The sequence below is a fragment of the Dermacentor variabilis genome, unplaced genomic scaffold (assembly GCF_050947875.1).
Source record: "Dermacentor variabilis isolate Ectoservices unplaced genomic scaffold, ASM5094787v1 scaffold_16, whole genome shotgun sequence".
Lineage (NCBI taxonomy): Eukaryota > Metazoa > Arthropoda > Arachnida > Ixodida > Ixodidae > Dermacentor > Dermacentor variabilis.
The window spans coordinates 2,528,217-2,555,259 of NW_027460324.1; the positions used below are offsets into that span (position 1 = coordinate 2,528,217).

General features: G+C 46.5%; 1 protein-coding gene across 4 annotated transcripts in view; it reads left to right on the plus strand.

Annotated features, from left to right (window-relative positions):
* LOC142568055 (uncharacterized) overlaps positions 1-27,043 on the plus strand; it is a 403,528-nt gene that overhangs the window by 143,043 nt on the left and 233,442 nt on the right. For all 4 annotated transcript variants that reach the window (XM_075678140.1, XM_075678141.1, XM_075678138.1 and 1 more), the window contains 3 exons: positions 382-420; positions 13,202-13,395; positions 19,835-20,009. In XM_075678140.1, coding sequence (XP_075534255.1) covers positions 382-420; positions 13,202-13,395; positions 19,835-20,009 — 408 coding nt within the window. The remainder of the gene's footprint in view (positions 1-381; positions 421-13,201; positions 13,396-19,834; positions 20,010-27,043) is intronic.

Here is a 27,043-nt window from a genome sequence, read left to right on the forward strand (position 1 = left end):
GCACTGGTGTGTCGTTGGTGGCGGCCGGCGGTGCTGCCTTGGCACTGTGGCTGTGGTGGCTGCTGCATTGTGGAAGTAGTCCACAACGTAACCGACAAATGTTACACTGCACCGCCTTCTGCATGCCCAAAGTCACCTGCACCAAGGCCCTATTGGTTCCCTCTCGCAGCTTGTGCAAAGGAGCCAATCGCGACCAAGAAATTATATCATAATTTATTTTCCCTTCAGTACCCCTATGGGGCATTACATAAGGGAGGGCGGTGTTCTCTTCTTGTTTTGCGCTGCCATACTCACATTGAATTTGTGTTCAGCTTGAAAATGTCTCGGAGATACTGGTGCAGGCACACGTTGATATTGAGACCACCTTGTGCTTTCTTGCAGCACTCCTGCGCTGATCCCAGGCTCGCGGCAAGCCCTCAGGTGAGCATGGAAAATGCGATGAATGGTTTGTTCGCGTGTTGACAAAGACCTGTGATATGGCTCAAGTGCATGTCAAATTATCTTTCATGTATAGAAGTGTAACAGAATGTCAAGGATGATAGCTGTGTAATGGAAGCTAAATGCAGTAGAGCCTCATTCACACATTTTTCAAGGGATTGCAGAAAAAAACAGGACACAACAGCCAGAAATATGCAACAATGAGGAATGCCCCAAATTGCCACAGCAACGTCGGAAACAGCTCTAAATGGCTGCCACTACAGTTATTAGAAGTATTGGTGCTTGTTCTGTGAACGGAGACGGCGCATGCACGCATGTATAATTAAAGGACACATACTTTTATGTTCCGTGAGAAAGGCCCCTTTCACTCTTGATATGCCTCGCTGCATAACATGGCTGTATGCGGCAAAACTGACTTCAGAAAACCGGCAAAAAAAAAAAAAAACACACGCACACAACTTTGCAGAGACGTGCTTATAGCGGCTGACCATTGCATACTCCCAGCGTTTTGACGCAGGTCCATGGACAAGGCTTAACTGCAAGTATGCATTTATCACCTTTGTAGTAATGTTCTGAGAGTTAGGTAATTTGCCTCTGCACCGTTGAACTTGCATGACTGCTGCGTTTGAGCGCAACGCAAGATGTGGGAACATTACACAATGGCGCATCAAGTGGGAACATAATACACAGCTGGCAATGGGCTTTAAGTCCTACTGCGAATATACGATGTAGCAGCCAGGGAAACCCAACAGCAAGGAACATATCAATGGGGTTCCACTGTACTTGGGTTACCTCGTGCAGCTTCATTCACGGTGCAGCCGACAGAATTCTTAGCTTACCCAAGTGAGCGCTGGCTTCTGTGTACGGCAGGGCCTTATTGAAGGAAAGATTTTGCAAGACAGTCGATGTGAAATGCTTACTTGCAGAGGGCATGCAGAGACGACTGTCGTCTCCTAGGGTGTTCCTTATTCTCAATGCAATCCTGCCTCTATTAACACAGCATACACTGGCAATAAGCATGCGTCGTGCTTATGTGTAGCAACCAAGCTTGCCTAAACATGAGCATCCGAAGCACAGGTATTTTCTACTTAAAAGTCTGAACCTATTTTGTAGAAAGCTGTTATGAACACTATCCGCTGTGTAGTATGCGCAGCTGTGTGAGGTTGCTACTAGTTTGCATTGCGCTAATAGGCGGCTTGCATCGGGAAGAAGAGACAGGCTACGCAGATTATGCTCCCGTCTACATGCTTTTTGCGAACATGCGGTTAACATTGGACCATCACATAGTTGCTATTTGTCCATGTTTAAAATAAGTTCAGCTGCATTTGTAAATTGCTCTTCTGCAATACGAAACAGGGCCACTTTCACGTTGAGTAGACTTGGTAAGCCAGAGAAGGCGTATAAACGAGACGGGTGGTAATGCCAACTTGACCTACCAGCTTGCCATGAATTTTTCTGCTTGGGCCTCGTTAAGCTTTTATTGGCACAGGTGGGCTACATTGTCTTTTATATGTGCCAGAGACTGAACTTGATAACCTGTGGTGCTTTTTACTGCACCACAGCTGCCTACATGAAAAAATACCTTCAAATCCATGACATCACACTGATGTACCAGCAACGAAATTTAGGTATGAAATTCATTTTTGAAGTTTGGTCTTTGTCTTATCTAGTAATTTAGCTCATACCACCAAATTTAGGGAATATAGTTTTGAAGGAACATTTTATTGGCTTCAACTGGTTTAGTGTTTTGTAATGACTTACCAATGTGGCTGGCAACAACCACAGAAACGCTTCTTGATCTCATCATTAAAAATGTTGAGTTGCGCTGTGCGCAGTCTGATGTCTAACTACTGCCTCAGCGAATATCTCCCAACATTTATTTCTGTAAATGAACCTTGTAGAGTTATTGATCACTCTACACCAGTAGCATACCTTTCTTATAGATCAATTAACTCTTTCACATTAACCACTTTTCATGAATCTATCGCACATGTAAGCTGGGATGATGCTCTGAGTGAACATAATCCAGAAGTTGCCTACGACAGGTTCTTAAAACTGCTTACATCTACAATTCATGCTTTCCACAAAAAACATTTGAACGACCAAACAATGTTCGTAAGCCATGGATAACAACTGACTTCTTGCATTAAAAAAAAAAAAAAAAGAGAACAGAAAACTTTTTTTTATTCACATACCTTCATTAATTCAAACTAGATGTCCTGGTGCACTGGTTGCTTTAAAAAAACTTGGAAATCACATCATTAAATAACTTTCTGTTGCTAAAAACAGATGCTATTCTAAACACTTGATTTCATTGAGGCAATACACTGGGGACATGTGGTTCAAACTAAATGCAATATTTGGCAGAAGTACTGAACAACATGAAGATTTCTGGAGCATTACTAGCAAATGCGTTGAACCATTCGTTTTGTCACGTGGTAGTGACGGTGAAGAAAGCAGCAATACGGTGGAATACAAAACTAGCTTTTATTGGGCGAACCTGTGCCCACAAAAACAGGCTACACTTATAACACAACGATAGCGGCGAACACGGTCGGCGATCGTCGGAAATCTGATCAGCGGGTCAAGCGCGTCGGCTTTTATAGAGCAGTCGTCGAATGTTCCAGACTAATCGTTCGGACCCGCGTGCCTTCCGCAAAGTTCTACACCATTCGCGTGAGTTGATGAAATCAGATAACATAAGGTTCAGCGACAACAGACAACGGATAGAAGCATCAATAACTTTCCAGAAACTTCAGATACATGCAGGCGCGTCCCACGCTGTGCGATTACATTTGTTAGGCGGCGAAACGTGGTTGCCCGATAAAAATAAGTATATGTGTCAGTTTCTAATCTCCCATTATTTTTCGAAGGCGACAGCCTGTCTTACATGCAGCTGTGCTATGAGCATATACAGTGAATAGAGGGAAAATCAGACATCCACCCATTCGTAGCAATTGCTACAAAGGAAACCCGTACGGGTTCCTCGAAAGAAAAGCCTTATAGTTGGAAGAAAAATTCGTCTTGGTCCGGGACTCGAACCCGGGACCACTGCCTTTCCGGGGCAGCTGCTCTACCATCTGAGCTAACCAGGCAGCTAGCAGATGGCAGGGCGAAGTCGAATTTGTCGACAACACAAAGCAAAGGCAAGAGTTTGACGTAGTAGTTCTGCAGAAACCCGCAAGGTGGAGAGAAGTAATGAATAAAGGGAAAATCGGACATCCACTTTTGCCTTTATTCATTACTTCTCTCCACCTTGCAGGTTTCCGCAGAACTACTACGTCGAGCATATACAGTGTTTCAGCAACCAGTATCTGAATAGGAAGTTATTACAACCTACACACAACCTACACATCCGGACAGACCGCCATTGGAATCTGAACCTGACAACATTTTATGCTAGAATGTTATCTAGTGAGGCGCGTCTAGCAGTGCCATTGGAGGAATTAGCGGGCAGCGAATGGGATATAATAGGGCCCAGTGAGGCTAGGAGGACAGAAGCATATACAGTGCTAAAAAGCGGGCACCTCCTGTGCTGCCGGGGCTTAGCGGAGAGATGAGAACTAGGAGCCGGATTCCTGATTAATAAGGATATAGCTGGTAACATACAGGAATTCTATAGCATTAACGAGAGGGTGGCAGGCCTTGTTGTGAAACTTAATAAGAGGTACAAATTGAAGGTTGTACAGGTCTGCGCCCCTACATCCAGTCATGATGACCAGGAAGTCGAAAGCTTCTATGAAGACGTGGAATCGGCAATGGGTAGAGTGAAAACAAAATACACTATACTGATGGGCGACTTCAATGCCAAGGTAGGCAAGAAGCAGGCTGGAGACAAGGTGTGTTGCGACACCACATACCCGAGCACACGAGGGTTGGACCCTCCCGCGTGTAGCCGTGCGCGGCTTAGCAGTGTCCGGGGAAAAGGGGATCCTGGGGGTTGAGCTGATGCTGGGTGTTTGGACCTCTAAGGCCCCCCGGCGGAGGCAACACAACCCCGCACCGCACGATGAATACCTCATGCGGCGTTGTCTCAGACGATGATTTGCTGGAGCTCACTGAGGCTGAGCTCTTGGAGGGCTTCAGCGAACAGAATGTTATAAATGTCAAAAGAATTAAGATGAGGCGAGATGGAAAAGAAATCCAAACAAAACACCTGATACTCACTTTCGGTTCAAGTGTCCTCCCCGAGTCCATCGAGGCCGGTTATATCAAACTTCGTGTTAGGCCATACGTGCCCAATCCTCTTAGATGCTTTAAGTGCCAAAGGTTCGGCCACAGTTCACAGAACTGTCGAAGCCGGCTGACATGTGCCAAGTGCAGTGACAAAGAACATTCCTCCGAAACGTGCCAGAACACTCCACATTGTGTCAACTGTGAGGGCGAGCATACTCGCGGTCCTGCCCGTCCTGGAAAGGAGAAAAAGAGATTGTCACAATCAAAGTCAAAGAAAACTTATCTTTCAAAGAGGCACGTAGGCGGGTGTCATTCCTGTCTAAGAGCAGCTTTGCCGATGTGGCGCGTAAGGGGGCAGCGTCACAACGGCCTCCGGCGGCTGTCCGACCCATAGGCAGTGAGTTGGCAGTTACGCCATCTGCCCCTGCGGCGGCTGCAGCTAGCGCTGCTCCGTCAACACAGCAGAGGGGACCATCGACCCCGAAGGTGGGCGCAGCCGAGGCTGCCCCAAGCTCCGAGGCCTCTTCCAGCGCTGGCAACGGCCAGCGCAGCCAAATCTCTCAGGGAGCCCCATCGACCTCCGGGCTGGTGGGCACAGGGGTCTTGCCTTCCGGGGCAGGACTCTCTCGGAAAAGCTCGCGCTCCCAAGAGCGCTTGTCCGGCGTCTCTCAGGAGGCAATGGACACTACACCTGTCGTCAAGGCATACCAAACGCCTAAGGAGTGCCGAGACTCGCTCGAACGCTCGAGAAAGAGCAGAACCCCCGTTACAGGGCCTCGAAAGAGCTCTGTAACCTAAGGCATCACTTCCGCTTCTGTAAACACAGCACCAGTTTTCTTTAAATATGGATACACAAATTATTCAATGGAACATCAGAGGTCTCCTTAAAAACCTTGATGATTTGCAAGAACTCATCCACAAACATAATCCGAAAGTGCTGTGTTTACAGGAAACACACTTAAAATCCAAACACACAAACTTTCTCCGTACGTATGTTACGTTTCGCAAAGATCGCGATGATGCCGTCGCATCATCGGGTGGTGTTGCGATTCTGACTCATAAAACTATAGCCTGTCAACCTTTACAGCTACGAACGCCCCTTGAAGCAGTGGCGGTTCGAGCTGTCCTACTAAACAAACTCATCACCTTTTGCTCGCTTTACATACCTCCGCATTACCATCTAAACAAACATGAATTTCAGTCCTTGATAGATCAATTGCCAGAACCTTATGTTGTTCTTGGCGATTTCAATGCGCACAGCTCCCTGTGGGGCGACTCTCGTACTGATGCGCGAGGTCGCCTCGTTGAACAATTCCTTTTTTCATCCGGTGCGTGTCTGCTGAATAAAAGGAAGCCACTTATTACTGTCTCGCAAACCGAACCTTTTCTTCAATTGATCTTAGTATAGTTTCCCCGTCAATACTGCCCGAAATTGAATGGGAAGTTAACGACAATCCTTACGGAAGCGACCACTTCCCCATACTCATAAGAACATCTAAAGAAAACGAATATCCTCCACAAGCTCCTAGGTGGAAGATAGACACAGCTGATTGGGAGAGATTCCGAAACTTATCTAGTAGTATATCATGGGATGAGATGCCCTCGTTAGAAATTGATGCTGCTGTGCAGTATTTCACAGCCGTCATAATAGATGCCGCATCTAAATGCATACGTGAAATAAGTGTCTCGGCATGCAAACGGCATGTCCCGTGGTGGAACGATGAATGCAGAATCGCTCGTAGGAATCGGAACAAAGCGTGGGGGTTGCTACGCGCCTCCCCCACTGCGGAGAATCTTATCAATTTTAAAAAAATAAAATCCCAAGGCAGGTGAACCCGCCGACTGGCCGGAAGAGAGAGTTGGCAGAAGTTTTTATCCGGTATCAACTCCTATACAGATGAGGCTAAAGCCTGGAACAGGGTTAATAGAATTAGAGGGCGACAAACATATTCACTTCCTCTAGTAAATACACAGGGCGATACACTGCAAGATCAGGCAGGCTCACTTGGGGAGCACTTTGAGCGCGTGTCCAGCTCAATCAACTATTCCCAATCCTTTCTTAAACTTAAAGAAGTAGAAGAACGTAAGCCAATCTTACGAAAATCCAGACAGAATGAACCGTATAACCAGCCTTTCTGTATTGCCGAGTTGAGAGCTGCATTGAACACATGCAAAAGCACTGCACCGGGACCTGACCGAGTCATGTATGACATGATCAGAAACTTACATACTGACACACAACTTACACTTCTCACACTTTTCAACACTATTTGGGCTGCGGGATACCTCCCATCCACATGGAAAGAAGCAATTGTGGTCCCTGTTCTAAAGCAGGGTAAAGACCCTTCCTTAGCGGCAAGTTACCGCCCGATAGCTCTTACAAATTGTCTTTGTAAGCTTTTTGAAAAAATGGTTAACCGCAGACTTGTACATTTCCTTGAACTCAACAATATTCTCGATCCCTTCCAGTGTGGCTTTAGACAAGGGCGGTCCACAACCGATCACCTTGTGCGCACTGAGGGAAACATTCGCGACGCCTTTCTACATAAACAATATTTCCTATCCGTATTCCTCGATATGGAGAAGGCGTACGACACCATGTGGCGCTACGGAATCTTGAGAGACTTGTCGGGAATTGGCATCCGTGGCAATATGCTCGTCCTAATAGAAAGCTATTTGTCAAATCGTACCTTCCGAGTAAAAGTTGTTAATGCACTGTCACGTCCTTTTACGCAGGAAACTGGTGTACCCCAGGGAGGCGTGCTGAGTTGCACTCTCTTTATCGTTTAGATGAACACACTACGTGCTTCACTGCCACCGGCCATCTTTTATTCCGTATACGTAGACGATATACAAATAGGCTTCAAATCCTGCAACCTCACAGTGTGCGAGAGACAGGTACAGCAGGGCTTGAACAAGGTTTCCAAGTGGGCAGACGAAAACGGATTCAAAATCAACCCTCACAAAAGTTCCTGTGTTCGTTTTACTAGAAAGAGAGGCCTGGTTCCAGATCCTTGTGTTCAAGTCTGTGGATATCAAATACCCATCAACAAAGAACACAAATTTCTAGGTATTATACTAGACTCCAAGCTTACTTTTATACAGCACATTAAATATCTTAAAGAAAAATGTCTCAGGACAATGAACCTACTTAAAATTCTATCCCACTCAACATGGGGTAGCGACAGGAAGTGTTTGATGAATGTTTATAAGAGCCTAATTCGATCACGATTGGACTATGGCGCCGTCGTATATAACTCAGCCGCTCCGAGCGCACTAAAGATCCTAGATCCTGTCCACCATCTAGGTATCCGCTTAGCCACTGGCGCTTTCAGAACTAGCCCGATTGAAAGCTTATACGCGGAATCAAATCAATGGTCCCTCCATCTACAAAGAACTTACATCAGCCTTACATATTTCCTGAAAATACATTCCAATCATCAACATCCATGTTTTCACACTGTTAACGATATGACATGTACTACACTTTTCTTCAACCGTCCCTCTGTAAGACGGCCTTTCTCGCTTCGTGTGAGGGAGCTTAGTGATCAAATGTGTGTCCCACTCCTCGAGCTTCGCCTAATGCATCCAACCAAGGTGTTACCACCTTGGGAGTGGCAGCTGATTGAATGTGACATATCCTTTTTAGAAGTAACAAAACACGCACCAGAGATAGAAATCCGAATGCATTTTCTTGAACTCCAGCACAAGCACTCTTGCGCAGAGTTCTACACAGACGCTTCGAAGTCAAATGCCGGGGTGTCTTATGCTGCCTTCGGCCCGTCCTTCTCAGAATCTGGTGTACTGCATCCGGAAACAAGTATCTTTACGGCCGAGGTCTACGCAGTACTGTCTTCTGTAAATCACATAGGAAAATCGAAACTTCAAAAATCAGCGATATATACAGACTCCCTAAGCGTCGTGAAGGCCTTGATGTCACCCTATAGACACAAAAATCCAGTACTTAATGAACTATATTCCGCCTTGTGTAAAGCGTACATATCTAACCAGCATATCATTATATGCTGGGTGCCTGGCCATAGGAGCATTGAGGGCAACGTTCTGGCGGACGAGATGGCCACGTCTATAGCATCGCAAGCCGTTAACCCTACCGCTGAGGTGCCTGTCACAGATCTGAGGCCTTTCTTGCGAAGGCGGCTGCGGGCCCACTTGCAACGCATGTGGGACGCGGAAAAATATAATAAGCTCCACCTAATAAAGCCACAGTTAGGACTCTGGCCCTCTACAACAAAATCGCGCCGATGTCCTATTTTGTCGTTTAAGAATAGGACACACATATGGCACCCATAACTTTCTACTGACCGGAAGTGAGCCTCCAACCTGTGGTAGATGCGGGGAGAGGCTGACCGTACTCCACGTCCTCCTGGAGTGTCGGGAAGCCGAATCTGAGAGAGACATTTTTCATTAGCATACCGACAGCACATTCCTCTTCATCCTGCAATGCTTCTTGGTCCAGAACCTCTTTTTAATACAGACTCAGTGCTAGGTTTTCTGAGATATGTGGTCGTAACTGTTATTAGTCCCATGAATTCGTAGCGCCTCCTCTCGAGAGAGGATGCCACTGCGATAATTGTTTTGCATAGCACATGCCTCCAGGCCCTTGTGTTTCAAGGGCTCTAAGGAGGCAGTAGTGCTCTGGCATTTCTCATAATCTGATATATTATACCTATCGTATCATTCTTTTTATATGCATCTAAATTTTTATAGTACAAGTCATACGTCATCGCCATAATTTTATCATACAGATTTTACGCACTGTAAAGCGTATATTTTAAGGCCTCTTTACAGCCACCTCACACCAACTCCATAGTAATCATAAGTACACTGCAAACTCATTAGCACAGACATGGCGCTCTTTGGCCATACCTGGCCCTTGCGCCACAAAATGCCATACATCATCATCAGGCTGGAGACAAGTCAGTGGGGGAATATGGCATAGGCACTGGGAATAGCAGGGGAGAGTTATTAGTAGACATTGCAGAACAGAATACTATGTGGATAATGAATACCTTCTTCCGCAAGCGGGATAGCCAAAAGTGGACGCGGAGGAGCCCGAACGGCGAGACTAGAAATGAAATACACTTCATACTCTGCGCTAACCCTGGCATCATACAAGATGTGGACGTGCTCAGCAAGGTGCGCTGCAGTGACCATAGGATGGTAAGAACTCGAGTTAGCCTAGACTTGAGGAGGGAATGGAAGAATCTGGTACATAACAAGCCGATCAATGAGTAAGCAGTAAGAGGGAAAATAGAGGAATTCCGGATTAAGCTACAGAACAAGTATTCGGCTTTAACGACTGTTGCCTAGAGGCAACATACCAGAAAAGCATTTCCTTGCCGAATTTTGGTACGGAGTACAAAGTTTCTGGCTAGAAATTTTTGGCCGACGCTGAATGACAGCCAGCAACCATCATTTGTTGGTTTAGAGCAGGAACATAGAACTAGGAAGAAGTTTGGCACGTGACTTGCTTTCTTTTGAACAGCAGATGCAAGATCTCCGGATGTAAGGATATTTCACATGTGATGTAAAATAAATGAAATGCACATCAATGGGTCACATTCAATGTACAAACTCTAAACGAAACCATAGGTGGCTCAGTGTGAAGCAGACTTCCAATTTCTTGCTGGGTGTTTGCCCCTGTATTGTTGAAAAAGATGCTGCAAAGTATTTTTTCTCTTCATTGATTAAGTTCATTCTCATTGTGTTTGCACATTAAGGCAGAAAAAATTTTTTCTTGGTGTTCATTTTTCTTTCCCTACGGGTTTAAGAACTGGTGATAATTCATCAGGACCAGCTGCTTTTGATGTATCTATTTGTCATACCAAGCAGTCAACATCATTAATGTCAATCTGAATGTCTAGCATTAAAGACTGGGTTATGGGAAGTGCTGCCACCATGCCAGGCACACTTTGAATGAATACAAGTCAAGTATTGCTTTGAACTTAAGCGTTATATTCTGTGTAGGATTTTATAGTACAGTCAAACCTCAATACAGTGAAACCTCGTTACTGCAAACACAGCATTAACGAACATCTCTGAAATCCCCTGCTCATTGCTTCTAGTTTCAATGTAAAAATATTTCAGTACTACGAACTTCATAATACTGAACGTTTCAGAATAATGACCATTATTCAGTTTCCCTGTCATGTTAACATCTCGGTACTAGTACAATTTAATGTTCCAGCATCTCGGTATCCTTAGATTTCCCTGTATCCTTCACTCAGCCGGAGCAGTAGGCTAGCAGACAAGGCATAGAGAGCGGATGCTGCAGTGCTTGGGTTCGGAGAACCTGAGACGGCGCTGGAGGGAACTTTCTTCTAGTGCAAATGCGACGACACAGCGCGTGTTTCTAGTGCATGTTCCGCCTAGACAAGTGTCGCCTAGCAACTGAGGCGCATCTCTCCTCTTGCCTTTGCTTCTACGCACGCCCCTTCTTTCTTTCACACTTCTTTTTGTGGCCATATCAGCTAGGTGCGTGGAACCTCCGGGCTTGGGGGGGATGTCACATGGATGCAGCTTCCTCAGTGATTTTCTTGTCAGTGATTTTCTTGGTGTCAGAGTCTGTATTGAGCGTGCCACTCTTATACAGTGCTTTGGTGGTGTGTGGTGCCAGAATCTGCGGATTCGATGTTGGCTGAGAGCCAACAGCGATGCTTCCATAGATAGCTCAAATGGTGGCAACTTTTGAACTGGTAGGTTTATGGGTGGAATGGGGTTCATTTTGTGGCTTTCACTATAACAACCTTTCAGAATAAAGAACAATTTGTTGCGGTCCCCTGAAGTTCATTACATTGAGATTTTGCTGTATATAACAAAATTTAACTAAATTCATGATGTAACTATTTTCATTTCCGAGTCTAAGTTCCATTGAAAGACGAATATCTTTTTTTTTGCTATTTAACAAACTAATTTTATGATCAGGTTTCGATTTAAATAAGTTTTCGGTCATTTCAAGCATGTAGTTGAAGCTTGTATAGCTAACAAATCTGGCAAGAAGCCACAAATATCCTCCCAGGCAAAAGTTATTCCAAGCATCCTTCCGCATTGCTGTACTAGGAGAATGCCAGCAAACTTGAGAAAGGAAAAAAAAAAAATAAGAAGCATGCATAGACAAAGTGGCAGGAAGGCGGCTGGAGTAAGAACTGAACATTAACCTTGAAAACATCCCACAAGTCCGTAATGAACGTGTGCAAGGCACAGCATATCAAGTGCACAGTAATCACCTTATGTATACAAGGCAACACTAATAAAAAAATTAAAGCTGTTTCTTGGTTAGGAACACCGATGGTGCGCTTACACACTGCTCGGGGTAAAGTTTATTGATATGATAGGCCTCAACTTTTTCCTGTCAAGTTTTAGCCTTCGCCACAACTGATGTGTTGCTGAACATGGGAGTGCAATCGCACTCCTTGCAGTGTAGCAGGAGATCACCACCCGAGCCTGTGGGTACCACATTGTCACGCTCACTCATCTGATCATTCTCACGCATCTGATCATTCAGCTCTGTACAAAATAGAAGCAGTTTCAAACATGGGATTGCAGCCGCAGTCGCGGCAGTGAATGCCCAAATAGCCTGAGATTACTCTAGTGACGTTATATTGGTGCTCCATGCAGGAAACACCACTGCAGCATTTATCGCGTTCGCAAATAACTTGCATAGGCTGCGGGTGCTTCTGTGCAAGGGGACAGGTAGGGGGTGAACGCACATGAACAAGCACATGCTGGGGGATGGAGGGCTTACCTGCCCTCCCCCTCAGCACAAGTGCCCAGTCGCGGGCCACATGCTGTATCTTGGAGGTGAGCTACGGCTAGCGCAAGCAGAGATGCTTGGTGCCTTCATGGGGATTTTGTTCTGAGTGTCTAGTGTTGGTGGTCGTGTTATCTGAACTGTCTGAGACACACTACGAAGCGTTTGCTTGTGTTGTGACAGTTTGTGGTCATTAAGTGCAATCTGTTCGTGTTTGCCAGAGCACGTGCGGCACTGATAAAACTACGAACCTTCCTTTGTGTTGTGGTCTCTTTGCTATCGCCATCAATGCTCTACTTTTCTGGCAAAACTGACTTTTTTTTCTCAGTGTGGGTATCCATATCTTTTTACTTTTGTTTTTGATTTACGGGCACCATCTGATAATGCCAGTGGACACTGAGTAGTCAGCCATAGTTTCCAAATTTACAGTGCTGTGTGATGCAACTCGCATAAATCTCGGATGCTGTGAGTCACGCCGATGCGTTGCTCTAGCCGCGACCTGCGCCGCAGACCCTGACACTCATAACCGCTCCATAGTGGTCCAAACTTCTTGCAATTTGTTTATGAATGCCTACCAACAAGACACTGTCCACCGGAAAAGCTCTGAGAATTTATCAAGTTGTTGTTAGTGCTTACACTTTAAAACTTCAAAATTAACAGAATTCGCGTTCAACAAAGTATTTCGCTGCGAGTACAACTGCATTACATTGAGGTGTCACTTATGTTATACAAGCTGCTCATGAAATTCACTTGGTAAATGTGATGCAATTGTTGCTTACATTTGGAAGAGGGTTAAGCATGGTGTTTGCTTTGCAGTGAGCGCAAGAAGTCGGCCGACGTCTACAAGGGCAACCGCTTTGACTGCTGGGAGGTGCCGCTCTGTCGGCCTGATCCACCAGACCTGCCCACGCGGCCCGTGTATGACAAGGCGAGCGTCTACCGGGGCACCACGGAGTTCCAGTTTGAGGAAATTCGCATGGCTAAAATTCGGAAACGGGAACGTGAGCTGTGTGCGTGTTTGTTTTTCCTTCTGGTTAATTTAAGATTTTGCAATGACAATTCAGAGTGGTGATTAAAAAGATTGGAGGATTGCGTTCAGCTGTCTTAAGGGAAGTGCACGTGTTGGGGCTGGTTGGCCCGTGACTTCAAGCAAGAAAAACAGAGAAATGCACAAGTCACGATGAATAGACAATATAGTACTAACAACTTGTAAACATAAAGTAAAAAAAAAAAGTTCTCTACCACTGACTCAGCTAGCTAACCACGCACTTGGTTACAAAACTAGCTCTGGTCGACAGTGGCCTGCGAATGTGCCACTGTGGGCCAGAAACACGCGACGCAAAGTAAGGCACACGCATACGCTCGCCCCAAGCGGCTCCCATGCAAAAAGGGCGCCTCGCGAACTTGGGGGAGCAAAGACACACAACCTTTCTCTTTGAAATGCAACTTCACTCTCTCTGAACGACACAGGCTACTGTACACCGCCAGGGTCGTGAGACGCGGGGCTTGAGACGGAGGGAGATGCCTGCGGTCAGCGAAGGGGTGTCGAACCGGGGGTGGTGGCGAGGCTGCAGGCATGCAACGCCACTTGTGGGATTGTCTCCTCAGTGTGTTCGAGGTACCTCGGTTTCCGAGAAAAACAGGGCCTGGTAGTGACGGCGCTGTGTTCGTTGCTTACAAACTGAATGCTTATTCTTTTCAGCATTATTCAAGAACCTCGATAATTTGAACTTTCAGCTAATTCGAGCTAGCGCTGTGGTCACGTCATAATCTTTAGAGGGTAGAATCGTTCCTATCGTTCCACAAATTTTGACGTGGACGAGGGAAGACACAGGTCTGGTGCTCGCTTACAACTGATGTTTATTGAATCCGGCACGCCATAAAGATAACTCGGGCATGTGCATAGGGGAGTGCCCATATGTAGACAAAGCTTTGCAGACTGTGTTCGGCAGAGAAGCCGTTCTGTTTTAGCGTGCTTTCCAACATGGCGCCGTCATGTCGAAAGTTTTTATCCTTGGAGGATAAAGCTAGGATCCTGGCCGAAGTCGCAAGTGGAGAGAAAGGCGACGTTGCGAAGAAGTTTGGGATTTCTCAAAGTTCGCTGTCCACCATCTTGAAGTCAAAAGAAGCAATAGCGCAAGCTCTTGCTTCGGGCACATCAGCCAAGCGGAAGAAGCTGACGCCGTCGGCGCACGAAGACCTCGACAAGGCTATGTACACGTGGTTTGTCGAGACAAGGGCGACAAACATACCCATCAGTGGAAACTCCGTGCAACAGAAGGCCCTGAATTATGCTTGCCTGCTGGGAATCGACGATTTCAAGGCGAGCACAGGCTGGCTCAGCAGATTCAAGGCCCGCCATGACATTGTCGGCAAGACGCTCTCTGGCGAGTCGGCATCGGCAGACACAGGCAGCGCATCCGCCTGGATCTCCACGAACGTTTCGGCGTTGTTGAAAGACTATGCCAAGTGTGACATAACGCTGACGAGACAGGCCTGTTTTACGAGATGCTGCCGTCAAAAACCCTCGAAATGAAAGGTCAGCGTTGCCACGGTGGGAAACACAGCAAGAAGCGCGTGACCGTGCTGCTGTGCGCCAACGCGGACGGATCCGACAAGCGCCCACCGCTAGTCATTGGAAAGAGTGCGAGGCCCCGTTGCTTCAAAGGTAATAGGAGCCTTCCCGTAAAGTATGTCGCCAACAGCCGCTCCTGGATGACGCGGGCCATTTTCTCCGAGTGGGTCGCGTCATTCGACTGCGACATGAGGAGGCAGGGCCGGCGGGTGTGCTTATTGCTGGACAATTGCTCCGCCCATCATATTCTGGATGTGGAGCTCACAAATGTGGAGCTGAAGTACTTTCCACCGAACTGCACTTCGATTATACAGCCACTTGACCAAGGTGTCATTAGAAGTCTGAAGTGCGCCTACCGCCAGCGAGTGATGCAGCGTCTCCTATTGAACATGGAGACCGGTCGCGACACGAAGTTAGACCTGTACATGGCGCTGCAGATGATGGCTGCTGCGTGGGCTGCAACTGGACGGCCAGTTATCGCGAACTGCTTCACGCACGCTGGCTTCAAGCTAGGAGACCCAGGCACAGACTCCGCTGAGGATGCTGCTGACTGCAACGGAGCAATGCAACCGCCAGCAGACGTAATTGCGTCCTGGGCGGCCCTTCAAGGTGCCGGAAGTGTGCCATCCAGTGTCGAGCTGGACGACTTCATCGACGCTGACGTCAATGTGATCGCCCGTGAAGAATTGAGCGATGAGGACATCATAAAAAGTGTCCGCGACGACGGGGAGCAGTCGGATGACGACGAAGTGCCAGACCTGCATCCACCAGCCACATCTCGCGTACTGGATGCGTTCGATGTCATCAGAAACAGCGTGGCTGTGCATGATGACGACGTCGCGATGCAGCTACTCGCCGAATGCGAAAATCGCATCATGATGCTCCTAGGAAAAAAAGGGAAGCAGTCGACACTGCTTGACTTCTGGAAATAAAAGTTTGTTTGTGGTTTACCAGTTCAGATTAGCCATATTTTTGTGAATTTCACAACAACGAAATTTTCGCTTCTACGAATTTTTTTTCGTGCACCGTCAATTTCGTTGTAGCGGGACTCGACTGTACAGGCAATGCAATTAGCCCTACAGAAAGAGCTAATGCGGAGTGACTTCAAAACGAGCAGGTGCTGGCTATCAAATTTTATGAAAAAAGAAAGGCTTTTCTCTTAAAAGGCAGACAGGGATGTGCCAAAAATTGCCCAAAGAATATCGAAAGAAATTGCACAGTTTTCAGCTGTTCGTTTTGAAGTTGCGCCATAGAAACGGCTACCACTTCGGACAGATTGGAAATGCCGATCAGACGCCGCTCTACTTTAACATGCCTGCCACCACAACCGTTGAAAAGAAGGGGGCAAAGGAAGTGCTCGTTCTGTCTTCCGGCCACGAAAAAACTAGTTCTTTTGCAAACAGTGCGAATAACAGGACACAGAGAGAGGCACATGACATGTGCTGTGTCGCTGTGTTTAACACAGCGACACAGCACGACGCCACAGCGCCTGTGTTGTGTGCGCCTTTGTGTCCTGTTATTCGCACTGTTTGTAAAAGAATGTGTTCGTACCAACAAATCTGGCTAGCCACTATTCTGAAGAAAAAGAAACTGGTCACCGCAATGCTTTGTTGCACTGCAGATGGGCACAAGCTGCCCCGTAGCTTATCTTCAGACGAAAGACGCTCCCGAAAGGAATCGTGTTTCCGAGTGGCGTGATTATGCACGCAAACGAAAATGACCACGGACTTGGTCACTGACTGGATTGATAACGTTTGGTGGAAGAGACTCAGCGGTAGTTTGGGTCTGCGTGGGATGCTTGTGCTCGACGTGTTCAGGTGCCACCTTGACCAGCGCATCAAGGACAAGCTGGCTGCATGCAACACCGACCTTGTCGTGATACCTGGCGGCATGACATCGCAGCTCCAGCCACTCGATGTTTGTTTGAACAAGCCAGTGAAAGATACAATTCGGGCGCTCTACACCGAATGGCTTGTCAGTGGCTTCCACGAATTCACGCCCGCCAATAAAAGGAAGCGTGCCTCGCTGCAGGACTTTGCTGGATGGGTGAAAGATGCATGGTGCACGAACCCGCTTGCCATGGTCAACATGGCCTTTAATAAAATGTGGGATTTCGTATGCCATGGACGGCACCAAGGATCAAATGCTTTGGTCTGTTGATAGCGATAAGGAGTTGTCTGATAGCGAAGACGAGCGATATCTATTGCCCCATGTGAGTTGTATTGGCGCAGTGAAAATCTTGGCGGCAAGGTACGCCGCTGCCATTTGTGTTTTTATTGATCGTAACTTTAGTGTGTTGGGAATAAATCTGTCTTTTGCAAATGAGATAAAATAGTATTTCTATATGAAAGCGCGAGGTGTGCGGTATTGTACTTTTTCCTTTTTTTTTGTCATGGAAAACTGGTGCGTGTTACAATCGAGGGCACGTTAGAATCGAGTAAATACGATAATAATGCCTTTGTTGATTAGGAAAATCTGACAATTCACACTCGTCCTCTGGTTTCGGCAGGCATGTGCATTGTTTAACAAAATCAAACTCTTGTTAATCAACTGTATTTGGCTGTGCACCGATTAATTTGGACAACTCTCCGAGCTCAGTGTGTGTGGAGCGCCGCAAATGTGAGAGCCAAAAGAGTGGGAATGCCACTAGCGTTCAACCGAAAGGAAGCAGTTGAGTCCACATTGTCATAGTCATCAGCAGAAATTGTACGCTAATGATGGATATGCTTTGTGTGTATTTGTGCCTTTATAACCTTATTGTTGCATTTAGTCGTGCACAACACTGTGTTCGCTGCATGCCTTCGTAACTGTGTAGTCGCCATCGATGATCGCGTTGATAGCGACTGCAGCTTCTTTCACAGCACTTGCGTTTCTACTCAGTGCAATATATGGCTGTGCACTTAATATCACAAACAAGCTGTCAAGGATCAAGAGAGCCATCCATATAGACGAAGAATCGGTTGGCAACCAGCTCACAGGTGAAAAAATAATCGGTATGTGCGTGCGATAGTGAAAAGCACGTCTTTGAGGAAGATGCGCACCGCGGCTGCACTGCGAAGGAGGCCGCAAGGCGTTTGCCGCTGTGAGCGCTAGCCAGCCACAAGATGACTGCCACAATTGCAGCTTCCATGCTGCTTTTGTGCAAAGAAATTGGATTTGCCGGTTAATGCGGTAAATAAAAGTCTTGTAGTAAGCATTTGTTTGTTTTTTTCATTACCCTCTATAATTCAATGTTCGTTTAATTAGGAAATTTTTTTCAGTCCCATGAAATGCGATTGAACAAGGTTTTACTGTAACAGATATCAGGTTCACGAATATATATGTTTGAGCATTCAATGTTTGATTTCTATATTGAATAATTTGCATGCCCCGAGAAACAAGTGGTTGCCAATATATCAGCGTCACGAGTGAGATGGAGATAATAAAATATTGTTCTGACAAAATAGCCTCCAAAGTTTTGTATTCTCTTTCGGTACCTCAAACACAAGGCATGTAGTCTGTAATGGCATATTCTAGGTGACTCTTGTCTCTTTCTAGTTATTTCTTTTTCATAAAATTTTATTGCTTTTTGTTTGGCATTTTTTTCTGCTGCCTGCTGAAGGGGAAGTAGGGGATCAGAGCTAACTTTTTTGTTTGTGGATGCAGAGCGCTGAAATTAGGCGCACATTGCAAATCATATTAAAGAGGCAGTTATAAGTTATTCATAAAAGCGATTTCATTAGTCGTTTATGAAAGTGTCTGAATTTCGTGCTTGCAGGTCAGAGTGTTTGTTTTTGAGGGCAAAATACTGCTTCTACACTTCAACACTAGCTGTGCTAGACACTCTACTCCAGGACACCCATCTGGTGCCTACGCTTAGTTCAACACTAGCCCTAATCCATGGCTACTGTCCCACGTTATTCATGCTTCTTAGAGCTGCACGTGCACTGTCCCTTTTATTAGCGACATTAGATACAGCTCAAAGTAGGGTCTAGACTGCGAAAACCCGTGCTTTTGCGCAGAGGTGCGAGGCTAAGTACCAGCACATCGTCGATGGCTTTCTAAAGCACCGCCTGATGTCTCTTCCATCTAACAAGTAGTTCATGACTCGACACAGAGCTCTGCTTTGCTGTTGCTTTACTGCTGAACATTGTACGCAATTGTAAGATATGTTAACGGCTTGCTCTGTCTGGTGCAATCCAATTAATCCACTTACTGGCGGGCCTGATTCACCACATGCTCAGATAAGGGTTGTGCTTTGCATTCCAAATGCAAATCTGGCTTCCAACTTTTTTTTTTAATACAAGCATGGATTTGCCACTTACGATCACTGTGATCATTAGAAAAACAGCATATAAACAACGTTTTCGAAGCATGCCTAACGGGCTAGCCCTCTGCCGGCAGCATTGATGCACCAGTTGCCATAGCAACAGCCATCTAAAAGTCTCTTGGTGTACCATTACACTGCGCCAATAGAGGGGGCTGTGTGCACCACGGGGTTTGTCAAACTGGCCCTCATTTCTTTATGCTTGTGTCTGCTCTTTTCCCATGCGACCATTGTAAAGAGGAGGGCAGGAACGGAAGGATGAAACAGGCAAAGCTTTGGAGCTTTCGAACAATACCAAGATCGCCGCCTTTGGAGGTGGGAAACGAGATGTCTCTAACTTCGGTGTTCATGTGTGATTGTGAGCTCTTCTCGCCATCTTCACTCAGCAAAATATTTTTTCTAGCTCTTCAAGCTTTCTTTGTGCATCCACTCCTATGTCAAACATACAATTTAGCACTGTGGCGGCTTTATATGCACACCATTTAAAATTCTTGCTTGGTCCAAGGTGTAGTTGCAGGTCGCCTTCAATGCATAGACATTAAATGGTTGAGTGCCGTGCCTTTTCTAGTGGAGCAGCGGCTGGAGGCCCAGCGAGACCGGTGTGCACAGATGGAGCTGGAGCGACTTCAGTGCCAGGAGAGAGAGCAGTCCGAACGCGACCAGCAGGTCGAGGCACTCAAGTGTGAGATGCTGCAGTTGCGCGAGGAGCTGCAGAAGATGCGTAGCATGCTCGCCAAGACCAGGTGGGTTTCACCTGTCTGTGTTTGTCTGCGGGCCTGCTGGACAGAAAGGGTTAAAGGGGCCACTGAAGAGAAAAATGATTTTAGTTGTGTTAGTACCACAATATCAATACAGCAAGACTTTTTTAACTTGGAAAATTGGATAATTCGATGCCTCCTCTGATCCCGGTAGGCGTATGCATTATTTAGTGCAATCAAACTCTTGTTAATTTGGATGTATCTGGCCACACACTGGTCAATTCAGATAACTCCCAGAGTTCGAAGAGGTCAGAGCACTGCAAATGTGCGACGCAAAAAGAACAAAAACGGCGCAAGCATCCAACCAAAACGCAGTGGCAGAGTCTGCATTGCCATAGTCTTTCACGGGAAATCATACGTCAATGCACGGCCGCTAGATAAAAGCGTGTTTAAAAGTGTTTATCTAGCGGCCGTGGTAAATGACAGCAACGCCGAAACACTTCGTCTCTATTTGTGCCTCTAAAGGGTCCCTGAAGCGCTTCGAACAAATTTTGCGGATGCATAGGGTACAGCTACAGTAAATGATTCACACCAAAATTTGTGTAAAGCGCCTCATATTAAGAGAGCTATGGATTTTACAAGTTACTCTCCTCCATAACCATGCGTTTTCTCCTCAACTTGTTTATCGAGTGATTGGGGCTAAGCTCCGCCTTCACTGGCTCTGCGTCATGATGGGACGTTATGCTGTCTACTTCTGGTTGTCTTGAAGCCAGCGCGCGAAGCCTCTCCAACCTCTGCCAGCCGCCTGGCGGTCAATCCCAAGCGAGAGCTATCGAAGCAGCATGCGTTGCAAACATTCTGTCGCTGCGTCGAGGCTGTCCAGTATTCCGGTAACCACAGGCGAGTTGGTCGTTTCAATGTATGGGTGGAAGCGTGAACGGAAGCCTCTCCATACTGCTATATTTTTCGGTGTATAAGTCACACCTATGTATAAGTCGCATCTCCTCAAAGCGGCAGTTTTTCCGAAAAAAACAAACATCCACTTATAATCCACTTATAACAATTTTCAAGTGCCATGAAAATTGCATTGCTGTAACCGATAATTGCTATAACTGGGCTGCAAGAAAAAAAATCGAAATTGGGGGGATTGCAGAACTGATGTGATAAAACAATAATGGCAGGGAGGCCAGTGCCTCTCCTCACCACTTTTCTTCATCCGGACGCTGATTGCATTCACTCGTTTAGCTGCTTCCTGGGCGCTCCAATTGCATGTAACGAGCTGTGGCTGTTCGCATTAAAGAATGGCACTGCTATAACAACTGCAAAGAGGTGTCACGGGTGGCAAGCGATATGTGAGCTCCGCCGAGGCATCGCTTTGGTGGTCCAAAAAGGGGCCTTTAATAATTGCAAGAAGGCTGCCACGGCAGTCTATCAGCTTGAGAAATCCAGAAGAAAGGCTGAAGCGAGATCGCAACAAGGCATCTCACTACGTACGTCTAACTGGCTTTCACGAGAAAACCCTATCGCTGCCACCGTGCATGCATTACGCGAAGCTTGCTGACATCCTTCTCTAAGGCAAAACAGAGCACTGGAGGAACTGAAGCATCTGCTGGGCCTCCTGTGAAGACAACGTTGAGGCAGTCTGCCCTACCATGTCAGTGTTGTCGTCGCTATCTGATGCAAGCATGTTTGCGACGATTGCCTCATCAGTTAGAAGCACTTATAGTTTCTAAATCTATAGCCGTGCACTTTCTTTTCATTGGCAACGTCGTGCATTGCCAATGGTCAGCGGACGAGTCAGCCATCCTACATTTTGGCGGCGAGTCATACGAGGCAAGAAACCACATGGCCGGGAATTATTTCGACACAACCAACAAAGGTGAATGCGAGCAACTTAATCCGTTAGCAGAATAGCGCTCAATGAGGAGCCAGCGCAGCAACATGCAAGCAGCATAGTTGGCGTGGTCCATTCGTGTTTGGAGGGGTGGATGAGTGACAGGAAAGAGGGTTGCAGGGAAGGCTGGAAAATGAGCGTGCGGCAGCTGTTAGAGCAGCGGCCCATCATACAGCGACAGGAATTTAATTTTTGTCCTTTTCAAGGATTTCGCATTTCACTACCATTTGGCTCGGACACCCAGCAGCCAGACTTCATCATTATAACCGATAATGCAGCATCGGGGCATTCTAGTAAGGGGGTTATTTTGTCATGGAAAAAATTAAAAAGTTAACAGTGTAACTGCTTCTCATTGTCATAACCAATATATTGTTAAAACCAGTATCATTATAAGTGGGTGCGACTGTATATATCGCTCCGGTGTATAAAACGAATCTGTTCATTCTGTAAGCGATATAAAAAAAAAAGTGACGTTTCACTTTGTGAACACGGGTCACGCACAAACAATGATATGCCTACTCCAGGGGCATTTCTGCCGTCGTGGTCGCCGCGATGTACTGTAACAAGTCCAAGGGAGATAACATTGTCCCCGCGCGCCATATGCTGTATGTGCGAGTGGAAGCGTGTGACGGTGAGATGAATCGCGCACAAGAGAGGAAGGCGGGGAGGGAGGGGTGGTGGCTTGTACGCTGGTAGCAATTGCGTAGTTTGGGCAGCGGTGCACGGCACATCTTGAAAGGGATCTGCAGATGGGACGACTTCGGAGCCGGTCGACTCAGCCCGCCGCCGCTTGCGTTGCTGCTCCATCCTTCTTGCACTGCGCTCCGCAACTCCATCACGAGAAGAACCCCGCGCATTTCGCGTGGCCAAGTCATTCAAACCGATTTTGACGACAGTTTTTTTTTCCAAAAAGCAACAGCTGTAAATAAGTCGCACCACATGTAGAATGCACCAACGAAAATTTCAGGAAAAAGAAAAACCTCAACTTATACACAGGAAAATACTGCACTGTTGCGGTGATGGAGCTTCACCGTACACATGTGAGCAGCCCGATCGGTCTAAAGTCCCTCAATAATTTCAAAGTATCGACAGGCTTTGATCCAGCCGACGACGCCAGTGATAAACTGAACGGTGACATGTGACCTTGCTCCGCCCCTTTGCCACCATGAAAGTTCCTGCGCGCCGGGCGAAGTGCGTGCGTTTTGCCTGTTGTGCTATGCACATTGCTATGATAATTTCGTTCCAGGAGGGCCGAAATGCCTTGTTGCTGTGCGGTTGGGTGCCGAAACCGGACGAAGGATGGCAAAAAGTTATTTTGCATCCCGCACGGCAACCAGAACCTAACCAGAAGAAAAGTATGGTTACAGAATTTAACGGAAGGGCTTTAAACCGTCGCTAACTGCATGACTGTGCGAGGCAGGTAACGTAGAGCGATACGAAGGTGCGATAGAAAGTATACATGTGCGTGTGTCGAGCTGTGATAGTATTTCACTCACGTGCATGAATGTGGATGGCCGAAGTTTGTAGTGAATATTTATTTTAGTTCGTTATGAGCCCGCTGAATAGCTCAGTATGACCTAGGATGCGAAGGAGCGAAATGCCTTGTCGCTGTGCGGGTGGGTGCCGAGATCAGACGGAGGATGGCAAGAAGTTATTTTGCATCCCGCGCGGCAAACAAAAGCCAACCAGAAGATAAATGTGGTCGCATAGAATTGGACAGAAAGACTGAACCGTTGGTAACTGCACGACTATGCTAGGAAAGTAATGTAGAGCGATATGAAGGTGCGAGAGAAACTATACACGTGTGTGTGCAGAGCTGCGATAGTATTTCATTCGCGCGCATGAATGTTGACGGCCAAAGTTTGTGGAGATCATTGATTTTAGTGCATTATGAGCCCGATGACTTAGCAAGTACAGCATGACCTAGCATGCAAGTAAATAGTGTGGCAGAAGCGCATTAACTCGCTGACAAATACCTGCATTGCGTTACATGCGCAATTTCAGCAAATTTCAGCAGCGAATTCTAAATTTACACTTTCCTGTGTTTGTGCATGCATTATTAACTGCGCTTCACAATATGTCCAAAAAGTTATCCAACTCCGCATATCCTAATCGTATTTGGTGCATTGCATATGTTAATAAATATATTCCTAAGTGCCTGCATTACTCTGCTTTTAAAACAAATTCTGCATGGCCACTGCTATCAGCCATCAAATAATAAAGTGTAATACAATATATCAAAGTAGATTACATACAGCTGCGAGCTCGTTCCTTCCAAGTTTCCCTTACACTCGAAGATGTTTCAATAATCGGCGTAGCCATTTTACTGATGAAAAACACACAACTGCAAATTAACATAAGAAAAACACCAGAACCGGCACACGGATTGCCAGCAAAACACAGTGCAGTAATAGCTAGGCCAATCCGCGTGCGTTTCGTATAAGGGCCCTGTAATTCTTACGGGCTTTAGTGGTGCACGGAGGCGAAAAGGCATAAACGCAACAATGCGCATCATGATTCAAGTTTACGTGGCGACGTCGCACGGTTCACGAGAATAGTCAACCCGCATTCACACACGCCCATACACTACGCTCGATGTTGGTGTGCCGCAAGATTAGATCGCTCTGGCAGCCCGAACACGATCGAGGAGACTCGCTGGCACGATACCACCGCTTCAGAATGTCACGACAGTTGCACTGCCTCGTAGCATTGAACCGCAAGACACAACAGTCGTTGTGTAATCGCTACACGACAAGCACTCAGCGGCAAGAAGACTGTTGGCGCATTCGTTTCCACACACACACACACACACACACACACACACACACACACACACACACACACAAAATTTTTAGTTACCGTGAGGGTCGCACATTTCAGCGACGTTATGTCGAAAGTTTTTCGGTCCAAACGACTGTCAGCCTTCTTTTTTACACAAATTCTTCGTTCAAAGTAACCGCTATGTGTACGCAGCACACTTACAAGCAAAATAATTAACAGAACAAACGGGATTAAGCGCAAGCAATCACCAAGGCTCGCGCGGTGATTGAGCGCAAACGAACGAAATGTAAACATGCGGAATCGAGGCGATCAAGCCCTCATTCCGCTCTCTTGAGCATTTTTCTTTCAGCGCTCATTTGTAATTAAACGACTACATTAAGCACTTCAGGCCCGTCTTTCGTTTTTTACCACAGTCAGGCACCAGTAGGTTCTATTTCCGCGTGTGTGCAGATATTTTTTCACCTCACGAATGCTGCGGCGCCGCAGTTTAGCATGGGCACCGTCTGCTACAGGAATTTTCTAGGTGGCGCGCGCGGCAGATGTCGCTACCTTGAAAATTATAGAGGGACCTTAGATCGGTCTGCGCAGTCCAGCCACCTGGTGGCATAGAGCTTAACCAGCCAAAGAGCTAATATTGCTCTAACCAAGTATAAAAAATTTTAAACATTTAGGAAAGCAGTATGCTCACAATTACGCCCCTGCCAAAAATTCAGACCAGCAGCAAAATAGAATACACTTTGTTACTGCTATATTAGTTCTGTGTTCAGTTGAGCCCTGTGCCACCAGGTGGCTGCACCGTGCAGATTGTTCACGTTAGTGCCCCCGCTTATCCCATGAAATGGCCAGGGCCAGTCCACCAGTGCTTGCATTTACATTTACCCAAATACCGGAAATGCGAAACAGCAAAGAGGTTCAGCTTGTTCGTTATTCGGGTAAACGCAGGCGGACAGGGCGTTGGGGCGGAGGCGTAAACAGGAATGGCCTGCATGGTGCAGCCACCTGGTGGTGCAAAGCTCAGACAGACAGAAACAGCTAATAATGCAGCAGCCAAGTGTATTTTACTTTACGCAGATCTTGGTGCCTATCTGATACTGACAGTCAGATGGGGTGCAGCCACTCTGCTCGTCTGCTGCCTTGCAGAGGGACACGATGTCGCAGCTTGACATATTTCTAGTCACTACGTTTGCAGCCTGCATTGTAACAAGGGCAAGCCATGGTGCTGGCGAAAAGAAAGATTGAGACCAACACTGACCGCTGAGCTCTCGTCAGCCTTGTGCACAAGCAGACGGCACCTGCTGCATGCCAGAAGTCTTCAGGGCAGTGATAAATTGATCTTGTGCTTTCTCTTTTTGTTACAGTAAAACCTCGTTAAACTGTACCCTCTTATAAACAGTAGTTTCGTTTTAAAAGTAGTAAAGTCAAATACCCGACTGGGCGGCCATTAAACATAATGCGTTTTGTATCCGCATAAACCGTGCCAGCTTATTGCGTAAGTGTCGGTTAACATGTAGTGTTTAGACTTTTTGTCACGAAATCACGGCGATATGTCAGCCCAACAGAACAAAGAGCCTCGGAGATTGGAACGGCTTCCAAGCGCGAACGCAGAGGGCCCTTGGAAGGGTGAAGCCACATCAATATCAGCATCATTTCGGCGCCGTGCCAGAGTCGGAATGTTGTGGCCCGTGTTGTAGTGTCGTTCAGAATAGGAAGAAAAATTGGGCATCGTTCATGTTGTCGAACATTGCATGAAGAAGTCTGTGCTGGCAATAAATATAGTTCAAAGCCAATTGTGCAAACAGTGCAGCTGATAAAGGCACGCGGAGTTCCGTTTGCTGACACGGCTGCCTTGGAATTTGTCGCTGATTTCTGCACTTGGGCACTGCTTTTTGTATTCTTCTTGCACATTATTTAGAAATTTTGCATATTCAAGAAGTCTTCGAATGCAGCCGTCTGCGTCAGATTTATCAAAGTGGTGCACTTAATTACATCGACATCTACAGCCGCAGATTGTTGCTATCATCAAATATTGTGAAAAAGGTGCATTGCCGATATGAAATGTTGAAGCGTAGGAAAATATACATATCTGCACATATGTGCCATGTTGTTACACGCCGAATGAGTTAATATGAGCGGCCGAACTACTTAAACAATCGCAGCTGTGATCCAGATACATATATTACAGGCTGTTAATTTGACTGATTCTCGCCGCTGTTTAACTCCATCGTAGTCAGTTTGCGCGTGCCATAGAGCATTATTAGATCAAACTGTGCTCGCATAAGTGCTCATTTCTAGGCCGTGTTGTTCTCTAGCGAAAACGTGCGGATGCCATCGCTTGCTCCGCGTTAGTATAACTGAGCGAGGCGGTTGTTTATGCTGCTATATACCGAAGGCACAGTCTCTTGTT